General features: G+C 40.9%; 1 protein-coding gene across 3 annotated transcripts; it reads left to right on the top strand.

The window, feature by feature from the left end:
- The first annotated feature begins 259 nt into the window (after positions 1–259).
- Positions 260–20,685, top strand: LOC137285209 (solute carrier family 38 member 10-like). 3 transcript variants are annotated; one of them, XM_067817475.1, is made up of 15 exons: positions 260–344; positions 1,592–1,749; positions 2,425–2,542; positions 3,787–3,832; positions 4,856–4,949; positions 5,399–5,539; positions 10,227–10,348; positions 11,898–12,000; positions 12,326–12,508; positions 13,522–13,642; positions 13,942–14,060; positions 15,069–15,234; positions 15,870–15,940; positions 16,263–16,655; positions 16,872–20,685. In XM_067817475.1, exons 2-15 carry the CDS (start codon positions 1,660–1,662, stop codon positions 18,084–18,086), a joined length of 2,982 nt encoding a protein of 993 aa, XP_067673576.1. In that variant the 5' UTR covers positions 260–344; positions 1,592–1,659; the 3' UTR covers positions 18,087–20,685. The 3 variants fall into 3 exon arrangements, with proteins under 3 accessions (XP_067673576.1, XP_067673577.1, XP_067673578.1); XM_067817476.1 differs by lacking the exon at positions 10,227–10,348 and adding an exon at positions 10,061–10,182; XM_067817477.1 differs by lacking the exon at positions 10,227–10,348 and adding an exon at positions 10,061–10,182 and having other exon boundaries at positions 15,870–15,944; positions 16,270–16,655.
- Positions 20,686–21,412: the final 727 nt, after the last annotated feature.

Here is a 21,412-nt window from a genome sequence, read left to right as displayed (position 1 = left end):
GTGAGTGAACACGTCCAGAGGAAGATCTGCAGTCAATTTAGGTCCACAAATTTGAGTCCCCTCGAAATAATAAGAGAATTCCTAAATAAGCCATATACACACAAAATGCGTTCAATGACATGCCTGATGTTAGTTTTAGATTATGATTGCACAAGTAATTGTTTCATTCAGAGGAAACTAACACATATCACATATATTAATTTAAATATGTTTTAAAGTATTTACGGTACAATGTGGAACCGGAAGTTCCACAAACTGTGGATTATCTCCCTTATACAAGATGCAGCATGACACGTATTTGTTGTTGTTTACCTGCTCTCGATAACAGACGACACTTATCGCAAGTATGTCATGGTCCGTTGTTTAATTGAGTCGTGTGATTGTGAAAAGAACGCACCCGTGAGGTGTTATTGTTGCCATGACTGATGTGGCAGAAAATAATTAGACGAGTCGACAAGAAACGCCGGACCAAAAACACCAAACCTTAGCCTAAGCTTTACCATTCCGATGTCAGTGGCACCATTCGAACATCCTATGAAGAAATGATCAAGTTCGATATTCTATTAAACGACAGTAGTACGGCTCTATGTATCTTAAGTTTACCATGATACATTGTTGATAAAACATCTGATTCCAAGTAACAAAACATTAAACAATTGATAATGATATGTTTCGTTATTTTGAACATGCACGTACACGAAGTTGCTCTCGGAGTTCATGTGTTGCATCTATGATGCTCAGAGAGTGGTCTTCTCGTCGGATTCTTCCTGGGAGTACTTCACTTTACTGGGGAGACGGTGTTTTCGTAGGCTGAACCAGTTCGTAGACGCGGTGATTTCGTAACCCAGACTGTTTCGTAGACGGTGATGTCGTTGACGAGTATAAATAATTGAATAATATTATTCTGCAAGCATATTAATTTTGATATACCACTAGGCATATATATTGTGAATATTTTTTTGTTTTGTTGTCCGCAAATAAGAAAACAATGAAATAGTTAAACAGTTTTCATGCAGCCATTCGGTTGCACATAGTTGTTGTGAATGTAATATCACTTTGGCGGTGACCCACCCACCTTCTCCAGTGCTACTTCTGGGCTTGTTTCAGTGTTGTTGAATGGTGATCCAACCAAACTATCATTTACTAACATCATTTACTAAGGTCTACGAATCCACCGCGCAATTCGTCTACAAATCCACCGGATTTCAACGTCTACGAACCAGTCTGGTCTACGAATTCACTGCAAGCACTTTACAGGGCGCACTTTATCACTATCAGATTAATTAGTGCTCCCTAAAGATCAGAAAGGGTACCCTAACCTTAAAGCCTTAACCCTAACCCCAAACCATAACCCTAAGGATCAGAAAGAGTGCCTAACCCAAACCCCAAACCCTAACCCCAAGGATTGTAAAAATGGCAAACCCTAACCCTAAGGATTGTAAAGGGTGGTGGCTGGCTGGTTCTGCACCAGTTAAACTGCATTCTAGCCTTCTCCCTTTTGTGAATGAATTGAAAGTGCTGGTGTTCCATTCAACATTATAAATTGTTATGATGGTATATGCTGGTAACAGTTACCTTCTTTGTGTTTTAGGTTGAAAATTTCAAGAAATCAAAATTACTTCTGATGTAGAGGTTGCTACACCAGAGCAAGATATCAAAATGTCTTCAGGAAACTGGCCATACATTCTCAACCTAGGAAACAGCATCATTGGTGTGGCTGTCCTAGCAATGCCTTTCTGTTTCAAGCAGGTATATGAAACATTTTTGTTTCTGTGTTATTTTGATTATTTTGAATGTGATTCTCATTGTCTATTAACTTTGCAAATTAGTTGTAACAGGAACTGGAAAAGTTTTCAGTCTGTACAGCATATATTTTGCCTGTTTCTTCAATGTCTAACTGCAGTACCTTCATTGAAACTGGATAATTTGATCCTTCCAATTTATGTTGAAAGTTCTTTGCCTTGCAGAATTACTTACTCAGGAAAATAATTTTCTGTTGCTGCTGCCCTTCATAGATTGTAAGATACCTTTCATTCTGTAAACCCTGCAGTTGGTTGAACAAAAAGGTGACTTTGCTCACATAAACTGGCAAACACAAAAAGGTTATTTCAGCCTTTCAAACTCCACTTTGGCAGTTTTTATATTGTTATAAATCAGTCGTACATTGATAAGAATAAATAATAATGCTAATGCTATTTTTTTTTGCTTAGAATCCAATGCCATGTTGCTCTCTGGTGTTACATTATTACCCTCTGGAATTGGACTTTCAAAGATACACACAAACACTGTGTCAGTTGTACTTGTGTAACTAGTGACCATTTATCTTATTTATTCCTATATTATCACCTCATAATTCTATAACCCAAAGTAAGATTTAGAAGCTGGATTTACCTACTGTAATTTCTTGACATTTGTTTCTTACAGTGTGGCATTATACTTGGCATTGTGTTGCTGCTGTTCTGTACATGGCTGACCCTGGTGTCATGTCAGCTTCTCATGAAGGCTGCTGCCGTCAGCAGGAAGAGGTCATATGAGTTTCTTGGTATGGCTGATTCACTAACCAAAAGTTGACCTGTTCTGAGCCAGGCAAAAATGCTTTTTTATCCCATTTGATAGATCAGGCAGATGTAGATCAGGCCAATTGCATATACATAATATTGAAGTCTCAATCACTGCTGGCAAACACAGAGAATTTGAGAAATGACCTGACAGTTGACCCTATGAGCATGTATGAGTAAGGCTCTCTGGTGCTTGCCATTGTGAGTTACGGGAGCCCTGGATTGTCCGAATATACCGACTTGCAACACCAACCACATGAGAGTCTTATGACTATGAGCAAGGCTTGTGCAGCTACATGCAATCAATTTCATCATCAAGCACTGCATGTGTACTAGCCTACCTCTGCTCTCCCTTTTACAAACCAAATGGGTTTGTTTTTTGCCAAGCTTCGCCGACTTCTCATCAAGACATTCTCTGCGCTGGTCCGACTTATACTTGTTTGCCAGTAGATTGTCTGGTCCAGATTATATTATTTACAGGTTGCATCATACAAATTGATATGTTCCCAAGCTTGGCACTAAACAGCAAACTACTGATATTTCTGTCTGTAGTTTTGATGAATCATATCTTTAGCAAATAGATATAAATGCAGATGTGTTTACAAAAAAACGAAATTCCAAACACCACAGCAAGTTTATAGTTCTTCACTATGATGTGCATTATTCAATGTTTTCTTTTTCTTATTGGTTTGTGGGGTAGCCTTGTAGTTAAAGCATTCACTCATCACACAGAAGACCCAGGTTCAATTCTCCATATGGGTAAAATGTGAGAAGCCCATTTCTGGTGTCCTCAACCACGATATTGTTGGAATATTGCTGAAAGCGATGTAAACCCATACTCACTTCTTTGTCTTATCAATATTGAATAGGTTAAATTCCTTCAGTCAGTTGTGTAAGTGGAGTAATGGTGGAGACTGTAGTCATGGCAACCTGTTTACTTAGTTGGTTATACTTAATTGTGAGGTTAACGTTTTTGATGTTTATAATAATGATATATAATCAGGAGTACCGGATCCAGGTTAGACCATACTTGTCATAAGAGGTGACTCCATTGGATGGGCTGCATGTCCTTAGATCTGTGCTCATGATGTTAAACACTAGATTGTCTAGTCCAGACTTGATTGATAAGTACAGACCACTGTCATGTAGCTGAAACATGTCTGCATGCAAGGTTGAACAGTGAAACAACCTCAGGAGTTTGACCTAAGTGTGTTGTGTTATTTTGCAGCGTATTACACATTTGGCGCAGCCGGCAAGTTTGTCATTGAAGTTGGGTAAGCTGTCACACACAGAATGTTATTGTATGATAATGATGTTGAAAATAATATATTATAATTTTGAAACCTCCATACAATGGAAAGGGCTCCATGAGATATGAAGGAAGGACATTGAGATAGTTAAGTTTAACATGTTGTCCCAAGTATACATAAAAGTGATCTTGGTTGGTGATTTGCTTATGTACCACACCAGTGGCTAGTGGACACAGAATCTACCTGGAGAGAGTTAGGTCATTAGTGTGATCACCAGGTGTTAAATACACTAATAATTATGTTAGACTGTGGCATTTATTTCCTTGTCTGATATTCGAGATGGATGAAACACATGGTCAGCACAGAAACAGGATACCATGTCTGCTATTTGCTGTATGCATGATAAATTGTTGCATAGTACCAAAATTGAAATAAATAATATTCATTTATGTAACAACAAGTAACCATCAGTATTGTTACCTACCGAACGCTGAATAACAATCTTACCATTATTATTCTAGGTAATACAAGCTGCTTGTTAGGCACTAGAAGGGTAGTCACATGACTTACCTCACTTGGTACCATTTGCTGCTGGTTGAACAGAGGCAATTTTGAACAAACTCACTTGTCCAAGATGAGACCACATGTACCACATGTACCACATGTACCACATGTATCACATGTATCACATGTATCACTGTATCAAGTATGAGAAAGTCAGGAGTCAAGCTGCCAAACACTGTCATCTATCCAAGGACAGTCCATGTTCAAGGTTGCTTAACTTCTACTGATTTTGTGACCTGAGCTCTGTGCACAGGAACGCACCCCACCACAATAGCTTATGTTATTATTGAACCAGCCACATTAGTACATGCAGATACACACATTCAAACATGCATGCACGTCACTGTATACATGCAGTTATCTTGTATTCAACATTTAGTGCCATTTCATCTCACCTTACCTCCCCTCACAGTGATGAAGTCAGGTAGCGTCTGTTCTGTACATCCAGCGGGAGTAGTGCTTTATTACCAATTGTTTCCACAGCTTGATAGGTCTGCAGATCGGGACGCTCATTGCCCAGATTGTGGTCATTGGAGATCTGGGGCCAGCCATTGTATCCAAAGTGTTCGGCATAGAGGTAGGTAAAGTTTCATCATATTTATCCCAATTATTGCATCCTCTGCAAACATTGAAAGAAAACATGTAATTGTTATGGTGTTCAGTTTAATATGTATGATCCAATGATGGTCAAAGTCTGGTGATTGCTACAGTGATGTATTGCATGAGGAACTTCAAAGCTTTAGAATGGCTGTTACTAAATTAGTTTTTATCAAGAACCCGGGCATAAATATAGTCTAGTGAGAATTTGACCATCTGTTTAGTTCAAATCAGTACATGTCATAATCCTAGCCTGAACAGGCTCTGTGTTTCTGATTGAAAATGGGCACTGGACCGTTGGCATAAGTGTGTTTGATCTGTCTCACTCTCAGATATACAGATTTTGTTTAATCCTTTAAGAAAGATTTAGGATTTTGAGATCATTAACTTGAAATGTTCAGGAGATGTTATTCTTGGTTGGTATTCCAGAACACACCAAGCCTGCGTACATACCTAATTGTGTTCCTGTGTCTGTGTGTGGGGCTGCCTCTTGGACTCCTCAAAGACCTCCGCAGCGTCAGCAATGCCAGCACCATCTGCATCTGCTTCTACACTGTCTTTGTTTTTTACGTGAGTAGTCACAGTCAGTAACCTAGGTATTTGCTTGACATGTGAGCTGACTCATGAGGATCTGGTGCTCACAAGGACACGCAGCTCTTTGTCATTATAGAAATCATTAGCATTGAAAGGTTTTATTCTAATGGTTGACTGTAGCATATACTTATACATATTACCTCAAGCATTGCTGAAAAGAGATCAGACAGCCGTTGATGGCTACCTCATGTACCAACGATTGTATAGGAACGGAAGTGACCTGATATTTTTTATCCGTGCAAGCGTGAACAATCCAAAACTTCACTTTTACTTCAAGCATCTTACCTGTCAGACATGGGGTTTTTTTTGCTACTTGCTTTGCATTAAAGTTGTATTTTGTTCTGGTAGGTATGGTTTTTCTACCTTTTTCCCTTGTTTGTGGTGAAGATTACAGTAATTTATCTTCACTTACCTGGCTACCTCGTGTTCTTTGACTCGAAGCGATATGTCTTATTTTCCATGTTGCTTGTCCTTTTTTACTTACAGTTTGTGCTCTGTGTACATATTCTTTTTCTTCAGAAGTCCTCCTTGGGGTACATATAAGCATTTTTATGTCCATTAAAAATCCCTACGACAGTTGTAACTATTTTGATAATAACATATTTGCAAAACAAGAAACTCGTTTTTGTCTTGTGGGTCCACATTTACAGGGCCCCCAGGCCCCTGACAGCCAAGAACAGGTAACTCTGGCCATCTATCTCACACCACTCTTTTCATGCTGTCGTTCGAGTAGAAAGACGTGTGTGGTCCATTTAAATAGTCTTTGTGCTATCTACCTTCGGAATTATGAGTAAAAAAAGAGTCAGCTACTGTATGTATGGTTCCTTTTCTTTCTCATTGCTGTTAGTTGGAATTTCTTGGCTGAAATTTTAATTCATAAATTGTTTGTAACTTTACCGGTTGCGTCCTATCTTCCTGTCATGTGGCTGGCAAGGTGGCAGCCTTTATGGCTTCTTTTAAGTGCGGGAAGTGTTTCGCTTACATCTCACTTATTCCTGCGGGTTTCTTGTGAGTATGTTTTTACATGCTAAGATGTCTTAACCCATTTCTTCTTGTTTAAGTCAAAATGGGTAAGTTGGTTTCAAGACTGTACATTATATGTGCAAACTTGTTGCTTGCATTTATCCACTTATACTTTCTTGTTTAGCTCGGTTAAATGTATTTTGGCAATTTATTATCACCCGTGCGTTTATATTTTGCTTGTTGTGTGTTCAGTTGCATATGTTTTCTGTACATCAGTTACCATTAGTTTGGTTCTGATTGTTACAGTTTCGCCACGGCGTTACCTACTAGCTGGCTCCAGGGAATAAGCGGGCTAAGTCGGGGGATAACCCTCTTCTTTCCCTCTTCCCTCTACTTCTCAAATGCCGCCTGTCTCAGTTCCTCTCAGTGCACCGGGGAACCCTGCTTCGTCAGCTGATCCCAAGGGGTCTCGGCGCCCTGGTTCTTTTGTGAGCCAAGGATCGGCCGATTTGGACAAATTGGATCCGTTGTCCTTGTTGACGGGTCCCTCATGCGACTTGGTCACCAGCAACCTAACTGGTGGTTCTCGAGCACCGTCTTGCTGCCTGTCTCGGTTCTGCTCATTGCCCCGGGGGTCCCTGCTTCGGCAATCAATCCCACTGGGTGTCGGCGCCCTGGTTCTTTGGTGAGCCAAGGGCAGGCCGATTCGGACAATTCGGCTTCTCACTCGGATCTTTCTTTCGTGAGCCAAGGATCGGCCGATTTGGACAACTTGGATCCGTTGTCCTTGTTGACGGGTCCCTCATGCGACTTGGTCACCAGCAACCTAACTGGTGGTTCTCGAGCACCGTCTTGCTGCCTGTCTCGGTTCTGCTCATTGCCCCGGGGGTCCCTGCTTCGGCAATCAATCCCACTGGGTGTCGGCGCCCTGGTTCTTCGGTGAGCCAAGGGCAGGCCGATTCGGACAATTCGGCTTCTCACTCTGATCGTCCCTTCGGCATGTATGCAAACGTATCACTGTAGCACCACTGCAGGTGGTCGTTCCTTCGGGCGCCCTCGATCCCGCGGAGTTTCGTCTTCCTGCTGAAGCATTTACTCCGTGCAGGTTAGCCAAGATCCAGCTGAGATCATTAGTGAAATCGTTTCTACTATTCAGTATTCTGTCGGGTTGCTGCTCGTGGTTTGATCTCATGGAGCTCAACTGCCGCTTCTCAGTGGGAGAGTATGTGCTATTTGACTCTCCTGTTGTCGACGAGTGCGTCTACTCTTCAATTGTCTGGCCACAGTAAGGCTTCGGTTTACCTTTCCTTTGAGGAGGAAGTTACCTCGTCCACATTAGTGCGGCAGCTCACAGTGGTCTATTCACATCTGGCCCATGACTCGATGCGCTCTTGCACGAGTCTGATGTGATGGGCCTTCGTAAGCTATGGCTGTCTGTCGCCAGATTTTCACTTGCAACACAGCAGGCACTACTGTCTCTGCCTTTCCGGCTTGGCTCTACTCTGTTTCCGGGGGCTTTGACAGTGGTTGGAGAGGCCACTGAGGCTGTTGGTCAGTTCAAGGACTCTGGGAGCTTGCTCGAACAACCTTCCTCCTCTAGCACGCGGCCTTTGGTCCTTAGCTTGGGCTACCTTGCGATTCAGTCCAAGGATGCACCTAATTGGACTGATTCACTGCAGGCATGAAAGAGCAAGGGCAAGGTGCAAGGCAGCTTCTCAGCAGCCTTTTCAGAGGAAGGGGAAGTCGGCCCCGGCCGCCTCCCGTTATTCGTTCGGAAATGGGAGAGTCACGTCCAATCCCTGGATCCAGTCCACACTCAGGGATGGCCACATGCCACAGTAGAAGCGAGAGCCTCCTCCTTTTGCCGGGATTCGGAAAAGGTGACAATCCCCCGTTCCATAACCCAGTCCTAACTGGACATAGCGGCTAAAGAGATTGTTCCGTCGGGCCAGGAGATTATGGGGTTCTACTCCATTTATTTCCTGGTTACCAAGGACGGAAGATTCAGATCCATTCTAAATCTCAAGTGTCTGAACAGTATGATAAAGGTGCCATCTTTCAAGATGGAGACACTGCCGCCAGTCATCTGTAGAGGCAGGGGATTGTCTCCGGTCAATCAACCTCAAAGATGCATATCTCCATGTACCGATGCATCCCAAGTTCAGGAAATACCTCAGGTTTTCCGTCGACGGGGTTTGTTACCAGTTTCGTAATCTCCACGGCGCCAAGGGTGTTCACCAAACTCATGCTTGTACCAGCTTAGGTGTCCTGGGCGACCTTAGTGTTTGGCCTATGGTCCGAGCATGAGGCAACCTTGCACATCAATGTGCTAGAATTGAGAGCAGTCCGAAACTTACTGCACCCGTCAGCCAGCAACCCGCATGAGATTCGGGCCTTAGCATCCATCATGGCTCTGCACAGAAACCACTCTGTACCATCGATTATGAAGGGATGTTTTTGGCGGTCCTCCATGGTGTTTGCAAGCCACTACTCCAGTCCTTCGGCCCATTGATGGATGCCCAACAACTCACCTGACCTTCCACCCATTAGGTAGTTTACATTGTTTTATTTTCTTACCTTTGGTTTTAAGGAAGCATGTGATCTGGTGATCTCTTTCGGAGTTTGGTTTTACTGAGGATTACTATCTGTCTCTCGTTCCACTTACCCGGTTCTCCAAGTGTCAGCTAGTTTCCTTGGTCTTGGTTTTCTTCAGACACGTTTGGTTTCCTCTAGGCTGGTCCTCCGAAGCCCAACACCACCATCCTGTCTGTCAAATTCATATGCATAAGCCCTATGGTAAGGTAAGTTAAAAATGTATTAAAATCTAAATATTTTAGATATTTAAATACTTACCTTATCATAGGGAGGTTACGCCCACCCAACATTGGATGTGTTTCCTCTTCACTCAGACTTCAGACTTATTTCTTTTCAGTAAAAGTGAAGTTTTGGATTGTTCGTGCTTGCACGGATAGGGAGATCACGTCGCTTCCATTCCTATACATTCATCGATACATGAGGTAGCCGTTGGGTAGAATGGCATATCAATGACTGCCTGATGTCTTTTAAGCGATGCTTGAGGCGATATGCATAAGCCCTATGGTAAGGTAAGTATTTAAAAGTATCTAAAATATTTAGATTTTAGTAAAATTACATACAAATGTAATTGCTCACTAATTATGGTGTCGTATAATGCTGTAATATATTTTGCTTAATTTATCAACAGATGGACACTCAAACACAGAAACAAACTTGAACCTGCAAACGCAAATTTACATACAGATGGAAAACTGGAAAACTTGTGTGGGAGAGGGAATGCTACTTTTCTGTTTCAGTACCAACATCTATATGTATCCTGTCTCTTCTGCATGCTTTGGTGAATTGTACATTTGCCTTCATTTTAAGTTTCTTTTCATGGTTACTGGGAAATGTTTTGATGTATTTATTCATTGGTTTACAGTGAGGGGTGACTTTCATCTTCAGTTGTGAAGCATGTTGTACTTTTGTTGCATGTTGCCTGCTGTTTTTCCCTGTAAGGTGTTGAGCCTGTCCAAATCCAACTTGTGGTCTGGAGAGTGGTATTCTTCAGTGTCGTTCTGGAGGCCCGAAGGACTTTTCCAAACTCTACCAATATTCTCCTTCTCGTTTGGGTGTCAGACGTAAGTATTACTCATTGCCAACTAACTGTATTGTTTGTCCCCAGGTGCTGACATTATCGGGTTCTAACCTGTGGACAGGAAGCTGGTACCATAATGTGGCCTTCTGGAGACCAGAGGGTCTCTTTCAGACTCTCCCCATATTTTCTCTGTCATTCGGCTGTCAGACGTGAGTAACAGTGTCTGCTGGTCTACTATGCATGAAGACCATGCCCGCATGCAAAATCCTTCCCAGCCAGTGCTTCCATTGTTACCTTCCTGGTGCTATTACAAGTACAGTGGAATCTGTCAAAACTGGCATCTGTCTAATCCAGCAAGTTGTCAGTACCAGCATAAACAAGTCCCTTCCATGGCTTGTATCATCAGCTTTACAATCCAGCACATTGTCTAAAACGGACAATTTCTTCAGCCCTGTTGAGTGCCAGATTAGATAGCTTCCACTGTATCTTGAAAATTTAACCTCTAACCCTGAATCAAGTGGAATTTTATATCTTTGTGTATGTATTTTTAAAGGCAGTTCTAGTCAAATGGAAAAAAGGTGTTCAAGTGATCTACCAGTTTGTTTATTTCACCAGTCTGGTCCATGATTGCAGAAAAATGAAAGAGATGAAGCACCCAACTTTTGTTTATCATTCTCATTAAACTAATTAGGCAATTGTTGATGTGAAAAAGAAATTCAAATCATCAAGACAATTTTTCTCTTCATTGCACCATTTGATTATTTTTCGATACAAAAGTGCTGAACAGCTTCACATTACGCAGTGTGTGAAACTCCTTGAAAAAGACTGGAAACCCATAGGGCTGATAACTAATAAATGTTGTCTGCCCTGTCTGCATGTAACCAGCCCTGTATTAAAAATAGGAAATTGAGATATGGTGTTAAAATAAAGTATTTAATGAATTACTTGTAGTGAGGTAAACTTAAACATGTGCAAAAGCAATTTGATAAAATCGTAACTTGGTGGTCACTGTTGATTCATTTAGTGTCACTGCCGTCTGAATCAGAAAAGCAGAAGAGAATGACATTATTCATTGGCTGAAAGCATTCTCGAGACCAGTCACATTTAGAGTTAGATAAATGGGTAGGTTGATCTGTGACTGTTACAGTTTGGTTGATCATGAACTATACTGAAATCTAGCTACCACAGTTGTAAATTATTTCCGAAATAGTTAATGAGATGGTCAAACATTAACCTTTGGAAAATGTATTGGCACACAGAGCTGGCAATGAAATAAAGCCCACCATGAAACTATCAAGCAGTGGGCTGCCGGGCAGATGCTATGTCACAGACTCACACACTGCATTATGCCATTCCATATGTTCAGCACCATGTGAATGTGTGAGCATGGTGGAGTGGTCATGAGGTTATGTGTGCAGCAACATTTTCAAAAGTGTACAGGCTTGACTTGGTTCTAATTTACACAGTGTAACAGTGTGTAGCACAACAGTGTTTTCACTTGGTCACGTGGTGTTACAAAGTTATCACAAGGTCAGGAAGTGGTGCACAATGCAGCAACGTTTTCACTGCTGGGGGGTCGTGTCGAAAGGGACCGTTCTTCGTCTCCATTACCCCTGTCAGCTTCCGGATCAGGCTCTAGATCAGGCTGTTACACTTGGGTAGGGTTGTGTCACAGAATTAGCTCTAGATCAGGCAGAGTGTAGCGGTGTTTCCACTTGAGCATTATTAACTATAAGCACATTTCTTCATTGTTTGCAGTCAGCTGTTTCTCCTGTATGACTCCCTGCCAGAGCCAACGCTCAAGTCCATCAATGGAGTCACCAGCAGTGCTGTCAACCTCTGTGCTGTGGCCTATTTATTGGTAGGAACAGGGATCTTGTGTCTTAGCTGATGTCTACAATACAATCTCAGGATGTTGAAGTAGGAGCTAGACTTAGTGAATAACTTCAATATTATGACTTGAATATTTTGGTTTAATTGATACCAATACTTGTAGTTTTGTATGGCCATAATTGTGTGAAAATGTTATTTGTCATGTCTTTTCAAAATCATATCAGGGTTGATTTGGTAATCATTTGAAAAGATCTTATTTAAAATGTTTATGTATAAATTTACTTTTGTTTGAGATCTTATTCATTGCTCATTTATTGCAGCTGAGCTTATTATCAGATATTTTTTTCTCACAGGTTGGTTTCTTTGGCTACATTGCCTTCTATGACAAAGACATTGGTGGTGACATCATCACTCTGTTCCCTTCCACATTTTTCGCGGACATGATGAAGCTGCTGTTTGTGGTTTCCATCGCTGTCACCTTCCCCTTGATTATCTTCCCCTGCAGGGCTAGCCTCTACACGCTGCTGTTCCCCCAGGTAAGATTGCATGCCCTTGCCAGACAATACCTTCCTCATTAAATGCTGAAATAATGGCATGAAATCAATCTGAGGTCATTTACTTAACGATTTTGGCATGGTATTCTTGGCAGGATAGCCCTCCCATGATTTTGTGGTTGTTGAAGATAGCTTGAGGATGTCGGCTCTGTGTTCAGGGTATCTTAAATTTTCTGGGGGATCTGAACAGTTGTTTCTTCTGGGTGACATTTCTTCTTTCATGGATCACCACCAGGAATATGCTGACTCCAAATGGTATCTGGGTCTTCATTCAGAAAACTTTGTTGTGCTATAACAGTTTAGTTTTAAGTCCATACCATAGAAATAGTGAGTAAATGAGTTTAGTTCTATGTCGCTTTTAGCAATATTCCAGCAATATTACGGCAAGTGACACTAGAAATGGGCTTCACACATTGTAGTCGTGTAGAGAATTGAACCGTTGTTTTCTTCATGATGAGGGAGCACTTTGACCACTAAACAACTCAACTCCCCCTATAGAGATAGAGTTCCAATCATTGCAGCACTGCGTTTGATTTTGGGGTTATTTTGACCCTGATCATTTTCATATTTATTATTATGATAGGATATTTATATTGTGCACGCATCCAGGCAACTAGGACATGCTGAAGGTGCTGGTATTTTTTCACCTCTATCATTAAATGTCATCCTCAAAGGCACATCATGTTATAAATCTCAACCGCCCTGGGAGCATAGAACTCTTGCTGCCACTAGGCACACAGAGTCCAAGTTATTGTGGCTTTCTCATCCTTATGACGATGATTACATACTGGAGAGATTATGTAAGATATCCTAATGTAATAACTCTGGGGTATGATCACTTAGATAATCTGCACTCTTTTCTCCTGTAGTGTATGTTTATACCATCACTCTGGTAATTAAGCTGACAGTTTGATAGTAAATATTTGACATGTAACTGACAGGCAGGCCTCAGTATGATGTCGTTCTCAAAAGAGAACTCAATGGTTTGGTTGCAGCAGAAACAGAAAGCCTATGAAGATATTCAAGAGGAGAACCGCATACCAGAGATCCACTTCAAGTTCATCACCGTCTCCATCGTCATCTGCTCGATGGTCACTGGCATCCTTGTGCCTAATGGTCAGACAATTAAACATGTCATATATAATTAGGCTGCTTGTCTACACCTATTTTCTGTTAAGCCATATTGTCAGATGCCATTTCAAACTAGATATGTCAAATGAAACTAGACTGATCAACTGTAATGGAATGTGTTTACCATGTGTAGGCAATGTGTTACAAGAGGCTGATAACTTTGTTTCATTTGTTTCAAGATGGGATAGTATTAACATTTTATGTATAAAATTTATCGTTAAAATTTTCAATTCAGTAGTAAACATCATGGAGATAGATGTACATGCCAGTGTTTCTTCTTGCAGTTGAATTTATCCTGGGGATGAACGGTGCCACCATGGGGACACTTATCTGCTACATCTTCCCAGCTCTGTTCTTTGTCCGTGTCATGGCAAACAAGGCAGAGGGCAAGCACATAGCACAGGTGTGTACTCCCACAGACAGGTCTTTGCAGAAATAAAGTTACTTTACGTTATCTGATGTTATGCCATTTTGTAGTGGCAGAAAGATAATAACTTGATGTGTGGTGTTTTCCTTTATCATTGTTAACTGTTGACAGGATTATATGGAAATTTTTGTAATTTCACTCTGGGAATTGTGACTTGCCCTTGAAGAAATGTGATGCCAAAAGTCAGTTCACAGAGTGAGTGTCGTGTGTGTCCACCATTGGCATTGATGCAGGCTTGACAACAATGGCACATTTGTGACTCTTAAGTTGTTCATGTTACAGGTTTTGATATATATGCCATGTATGTCCATGTAAACTAGGTTCTGTATGTTACAGGTGGTGATATATATGCCATGTGTGTCCACGTTAACTGAGTGGTGTATGTTACAGGTGGTGATGTATATGCCATGTGTGTCCACGTTAACTGAGTGGTGTATGTTACAGGTGGTGATGTATATGCCATGTGTGTCCACGTTAACTGAGTGGTGTATGTTACAGGTGGTGATATATATGCCATGTGTGTCCACGTTAACTGAGTGGTGTATGTTACAGGTGGTGATGTATATGCCATGTGTGTCCACGTTAACTGAGTGGTGTATGTTACAGGTGGTGATGTGTATGCCATGTATGTCCATGTTAACTGAGTGGTGTATGTTACAGGTGGTGATGTATATGCCATGTGTGTCCACGTTAACTGAGTGGTGTATGTTACAGGTGGTGATATATATGCCATGTATGTCCATGTTAACTGAGTGGTGTATGTTACAGGTGGTGATGTATATGCCATGTGTGTCCACGTTAACTGAGTGGTGTATGTTACAGGTGGTGATATATATGCCATGTGTGTCCATGTAAACTAGGTTCTGTATGTTACAGGTGGTGATATATATGCCATGTGTGTCCACGTTAACTGAGTGGTGTATGTTACAGGTGGTGATGTATATGTTACGTATGGCTATGTTGACTATGTTGTGTATGTTACAGCTGGTGATGGTGCTAGGTATCACAATCCTATTGGTCAGCACATTTGCCACACTGTACAGCCAGGACAAGGGACACACTCATCCTGTTGCACCTAAAGGGGGCGAGGACATTGCTGCCAACCTGGAGAACCCTGCGCTGGACAAACATATTGATCTGCCGCCTGGGGGTGCGTACGATGGCAGTTCTAGCTAGCGATGTATCTGATTGTGATTAATGATCACTTGTAAATGTCTTGAACTGAAAGCAGATACTGTAAACAGCCAAATTTTCGCGACCGTTTAATTTTTGCGAATTTTGCGTCAGACTTCACGACGTGAGAATAAAAACATGCGATAATATAGATATATCATACACTCTATTCAGGTAAGTCAAAGACACAAAAACAATACAGGTGTCATTGCTCAATCACGTGTCACCGCGGGGCTAATCTGGATTAACACGGCTCAATCACGTTCTATTTTCATTGCTCTAACACCTAATTAAAAAGGATTAATTGTGGAATCAGTTACATTAATTTGTTGTTAGATCACTTCGCAAATCTGTTTATTCTGTATGTATAAAGCTTATAACAGCTCAATGGTCATGCACCTACATGTCGTGTAAAAACATTAAGAGATGCCCCTGTAACAAGATCACCTTGCGAAAATAAGAAGGCGCGGAAAGGTTTAGTGACCATCACTCGCGAAAATTTAAAGGCATGGAAATAAGACAGTTAACAGTATTTGATAAGGGGTTTGTTTGAAGTATGTGACTGACATTTTATTGAAGCTGTGTGAAACGGTAAGGTGTATTTTGTTGTAGATGCTGATGCTAAGAATGAGAAAAGAATTGAGCCTCCGGTACCTGATGCTCCCATAGACAGTGTTGAGAAGGTGGGTTTGTAGTGGATCCAGTCTACGCAGTTTGATGCAAAATGTTCTGGAGGAGTTCTGGAAACATTTGTGTTGAGAACCACATTGTGTGGTGCATTTATGAAAATGAGTCACTTAGCCTAGGCCAGTCTATGTAGACTGGTGGTCTCTAGAGAGTTGTGTCGGTAAGGTATACAATGTTTGATTATTGGTGTGTTATAGAGCTTGTAAGTGTCACCTTATTTCAAAATTGTTGCCACCCACTTTGGGCTGTTTGAATAGATAAACATGACAAGCTATGATATCACCTAACATAAACCCAACACCCTCACTCTGTTTACAGAAAGAAGAGGAGAAACCCAAAGAAAAGAAAGCAGAGGAACTGCCAAACAAAGATGGTCTTGGTGATGTTAAAGTACCTGACAAAGATGGATTGGTGGAGAACAAGGGGAGGGAACTCAGTAGGGAGAAGAAGGACACACCCCAGGAGGGGAAAGCAGCTGGAGGGAAAGATGCTGTTGCGGTGGAGAATGGGGAGCCAGCAGAGAAACACGAGGAGGTGAAGGTCAAGGAGCAGGTGCTGAAGGAAAGGGAGAAGAAGATCGAGGAGAATGAGCAGAAGCAACAGGTGTTGCTGGAGCGACTGGTGGAGCAGCAGGAGGAACAGAAGGAACTGATCAAGGAACAGAAGCAGATCCTGCAGGAGCTCAAGGAACACAAGGACAAAGATCACAAGGTGAGTCAAGGTCAAGGAACAAAGATCAGGAATGGAGTGAACCATTGGAGAGTGTCAGTGTATGTATATCATGGATTTTGTACTTGTATGGTATGTAAAATCAATGCCATTGTTTCTCAAAATATTATATACTTGAAATAAATAGTATTTTGCTAAGTAATGCTGTAATGTTAATACCATAGAAGATTATTTTAACCACAAGATGATTTGATTCAGGATGGTGCAGATGAGGAAGGTCAAGTCAACAATCCTGATCAGGGTGCACAAAAGGCATTTCCTGACGCACAACAAGGCTTACCAGTTCAGGGTGGACAGCAGGGTGCACAGCAACCAGTTAAGGGTGGACAGGGCATGCAGCAACCAGTTCAGGGTGGACAAGGCATACAACAGCCACTTCAGGGTGGACAGGGCATACAGCAACCAGTTCAGGGTGTACAGCAACCAGTTCAGGGTGGACAAGGCATACAACAGCCACTTCAGGGTGGACAGCAACCAGTTCAGGGTGGACAAGGCATACAGCAACCAGTTCAGGGTGCACAGCAACCAGTTCAGGGTGGACAAGCCATACAGCAACCAGTTCAGGGTGTACAGCAACTAGTTCAAGGTGGACAGGGCATACAGCAACCAGTTCAGGGTGCACAGCAACCAGTTCAAGGTGGACAGGGCATACAGCAACCAGTTCAGGGTGGACAAGGCATACAGCAACCAGTTCAGGGTGCACAGCAACCAGTTCAGGGTGGACAAGGCATACAACCAGTCCAGGGTGGACAGCAATCGGTTCAGCGTGGACAAGGCATACAGCAACCAGTTCAGGGTGCACAGCAACTGGTTCAGGGCGCACAGCAACCAGTTCAGGGTGGACAAGGCATACAGCAACCAGTTCAGGGTGGACAAGGCATACAACAACCAGCCAAAAGTGGACAGCAACCAGGTCATGGTGGACAAGGCATACAGCAACCAGTTCAGGGTGGACTGGGTGCACAGCAACCAGTGCTACAGCCAGTGCAAAACCTCCAACAAAATGCACAAGGTCAACAGCTTCAGGGACATCAGCTGGCACAAAACAACCTTGCCATAGATGCCAAGCAAGCAGGTCAAGTTCAGACACATTTGAAACAAGCTCCAGGGAACATCCAATCACAAGCAAATCAAGGGGCTCAGGTAAAGCAGGCTGCTGGGCAACAAGGAGATGTGGTCATGCCTGCCCAAGATCTGAACAATGCCATTGATGTCAAGAATGTACCTGTTAACCAGGGTCTAATGAATGATGGTATCCTCAAGAGAAACAAACGGGAGGTAGATCCATCAGTTGACAAAATTCTAAAGGAAGTGGAAACCCTTCATGGTCGTAAATTAGACAAGAGGGAGGTAATGAATGAGGCAGTTGCTGACAGACTGGTGGCCATCAACAAAGTATCCAAGAGGCGATAGTGACATACCAAGATCTCCTTAGCTGATACTACTTACAGAGATTGTAATACCAATGTCCTCAACATGTGACGGGTAACCAGGACTTCTACTGTTCATGAAATTAGTTAGTGGCTACTTGTTTGAAAATCTGAAGTAATTTGAAACATTTAAATTGTGATCTCAAACATCAGAGCTTCAAACAGCTTCAGTCCCATGGTGTTTAGTAGCGTGAGCTGGGTACCAGATGGAAGTTCATAATGCCTTGAAATATGAACAATCTGACATAGATCAGATCAGTAAACAGTTGTCATCATTATTTTACACTGTGATGAAAGCTTTTGGGGAAGTATTTGGAGGTGGGTAACCTTACTTAAATTGTGTATTAATTACATGATGATGCCTGCTTACCATTGTTCAGAATTGGTCAACACGATACAGCAATCCAAAACATTCCAGTGATGTTCTACTTTGACACAAATTAGTGAGGATGTTTGTATGAGGGTCCTAACTGTTTAACTAAAGGTTCAACTAAATATTAAGCATGTTTTGACTGTGGTATCATCTATGGAGAGGAACTTAAATGCCTTTGAAAAATATTTTGGAAACTGACACTTAAATTAGATCATGTCTTTTAGGCAATGTTATACTTCACTCATGGAAGACAAATAAAAATTGCAAATATGTTTCATTGTACTGAAAGACATCCACCAGCCATTGACAATTTGCAGACATTGAATTTTGTTATGCCAGGGCAATGATAGACAGGGATTGTATAAGTCTTGCTTTCCTGAGCTCTGAACAACACTTTTTCAGTGAATATTTATTAATTATTACTTTAGGGCTAGGGCAGATTAATAAATATTATCAACTATGGTAATTTGATTATTTCCTAGTTGCAATGGTCAAGGGAGACTACTGTGGAAATGCTATGATTCTGTCAAAACAGTTCCAAGTATTGTATTCCATTGTGTATCATTTGCATGGCAGAAGTGTGAGCACCAGTTCTATCTGGTTCATATTTAAATGGGTTTTGTATGGTAGATATTGATCTGAATTTGTTAACCTCCATGTTTCTGCTACTCATGGCAGTTTATTTTGTTTAATCTTCATTGTACACTGCATATATTTGAAATGTAAATATGTTCAGTTCGTCCATCTTGTATGTTTGAAAATATATGAGAGGTTTCAATGTTATATTTCATATTGAAAGTGTTATAATTTGGTGCAATATCATCAACTTATTTCATTTGGAATAGAAAATTCAAGAAAGCATTTGTTCACCCATGAAAATGACAATCATTTATGTTACGTTATGAATGTTTGTGTATTTTCCATGTCCATTCCTCTTTATGGAAATTGTTAACTTAGGATTAAATATAAATATTGCATGTTGATTTGATTTCGGAACATCAGGATGAGGAAAATGAAGTATTAACGTTCAGTATTCATCCTTTCTTGTACGTTTATGGGTGAACATTTGAGTGGCAAGCAAAACAGCATATGTTCAATAGTTGAATTTGAACAGGTTGTGAAACATGGATCATGCTGACTGCACTTCCTGTCAAGATGAATAAACATAGAAGAAACATGTGTATTTAAGAAAATACTCCAAAATGAAGATACACAGAAATCTTGGTAGTCCTGAGTGAGATAATCCTGAAGCTCGATAACTGCCATGCTGTCATGGTCAGAGTGATACCAATATGTTTGTTCTTTAGACAATTTCACTTGCTATCATGGAATCCAAACTAACAGGGTTTCACCGTCAGGTATTTTTGCTCATAATTATTTGGTGTCCTATTTTGTCTCCGACAACTTACACTGTACCATGCTTTTATGTACATACTGTACATGATCCTTGTTTTATAGTCCCTCAGTCTTGTACAGTTGTCAATAACTGTACATGTGTTGTTTTAATACTTCACAAATTTGTATAGTAAACAAAGTGTTCAAAATAAGAGTCACCTGGCACTTCACCTTTATGCAATATGAATAGGAACATTTTCTGTCAGGAATAATAATGCATGTCATGACCTTCTACACAGTATCAATATCATGGACAAGGTCATTAAGTTACTTACAGTTCTCAAATATCGGCATACCTGGTACACAATGTCTTCTAGCTCCATAGTTAACCATAACATATTTTGAGGGTGGGTGTCAGTGTTGAACACCTTTTGTACAATTGACATTCTCATTGATTATTGCATCCAGACCTGCAGCAAAGGGGCATCCTCAGACTGTACATGCTTGTTACGTCAATGATGATGTGATGTGTATGGCTGTACATGGTACTGTGGACCAGAGATAATACATCTGAACTGCAAGTGGCATGTGCTTGTTGAACACTAAACCAAATAAGTGATGATTGGTCTGGGACAAATCTAGAACAGAAGTGTATTTGCACAATTTTCACCAGTTATGCAGTATTTACTAGCTTTACACTATTTGACATTCATTTTCAAAGCTTCTATTTTCAACTCTGTAGACAAGGTAAACAACATAAAAAAATACTGAAACATTATTTTGTGAAGTTTAGTCCAACATATATATATATGTATATCCAATATATTTTCTTATCTTTATTCAACGATTCAATAAAATTCAATGTGATGTGCTACTGTTTCTACTTTCTTACCCAGCATATGTTTATTTTTATGCGGATTACACAATTTTCAGCTTTTTGAAAACAGTATGTAAATAATCAAGTCTGGACCAAACAATTCAGTGAATGACATCATTATTATCAACATATACAACTAGGATACAATATGACATGCATCAACCAAGTGGACGAGCAAGACCATCCCTTCCTGTTAGTGATGGCAAGCAAGGTTTGTTAGTTGATATTACATGTATTGATACAGGATCTGTCAGTCAAGTTTTGCTCTGCTAGCACAACTCAAACCATTTTTAATTTCTTTTTATAATTTGGTCTGCATATCAGGCAAATTCTGAACTTATGCCTTTTGCAGTTCAGAGTTCGTATTTCCAAGCCAGCATATTTATCTCATATTCGAATAAAGGTAGGGTCAGTTTCCAGAGCTATGTGTGATTTCTTCATACTTTTGTAAATTGTAGGAACATAAAGCAGGAGCATTCACTGGCAAATAATTTTTGAAATTCCATCTTTCCAGAATCATTGGTTGGACCTTTGTTTCTTTTCGTAACTACTATAACATTCTTTTTATCTACATTATTGAAATGTAATGCAAAGAGAGGAAATGACTGTTACCAATATGATTGCAAGGAAGGCACACAAAACATGGAGTGAAAAGATCTTCATGATTTCTGGCAAGCTCAATCGCAGACTCATTTGTACTGACAAGGGCATGCTGAGATACTGG

Source organism: Haliotis asinina, chromosome 5 (genome assembly GCF_037392515.1).
Source record: "Haliotis asinina isolate JCU_RB_2024 chromosome 5, JCU_Hal_asi_v2, whole genome shotgun sequence".
Classification (NCBI taxonomy): domain Eukaryota; kingdom Metazoa; phylum Mollusca; class Gastropoda; order Lepetellida; family Haliotidae; genus Haliotis; species Haliotis asinina.
The sequence above is the reverse complement of the archived record's forward strand: the minus strand, read 5'-3'. Positions and strand labels throughout refer to the sequence as shown.

Bases quoted from the DNA above. Each gene is read 5' to 3' on its own strand.
- LOC137285209 (XM_067817475.1), top strand. From the start codon at position 1,660: ATGTCTTCAGGAAACTGGCCATACATTCTCAACCTAGGAAACAGCATC. The intron at 4,950-5,398 runs GTAGGTAAAGTT...TTGGTATTCCAG, and splicing joins CCAAAGTGTTCGGCATAGAG to AACACACCAAGCCTGCGTAC. The intron at 12,509-13,521 runs GTAAGATTGCAT...GTTTGGTTGCAG, and splicing joins ACACGCTGCTGTTCCCCCAG to CAGAAACAGAAAGCCTATGA.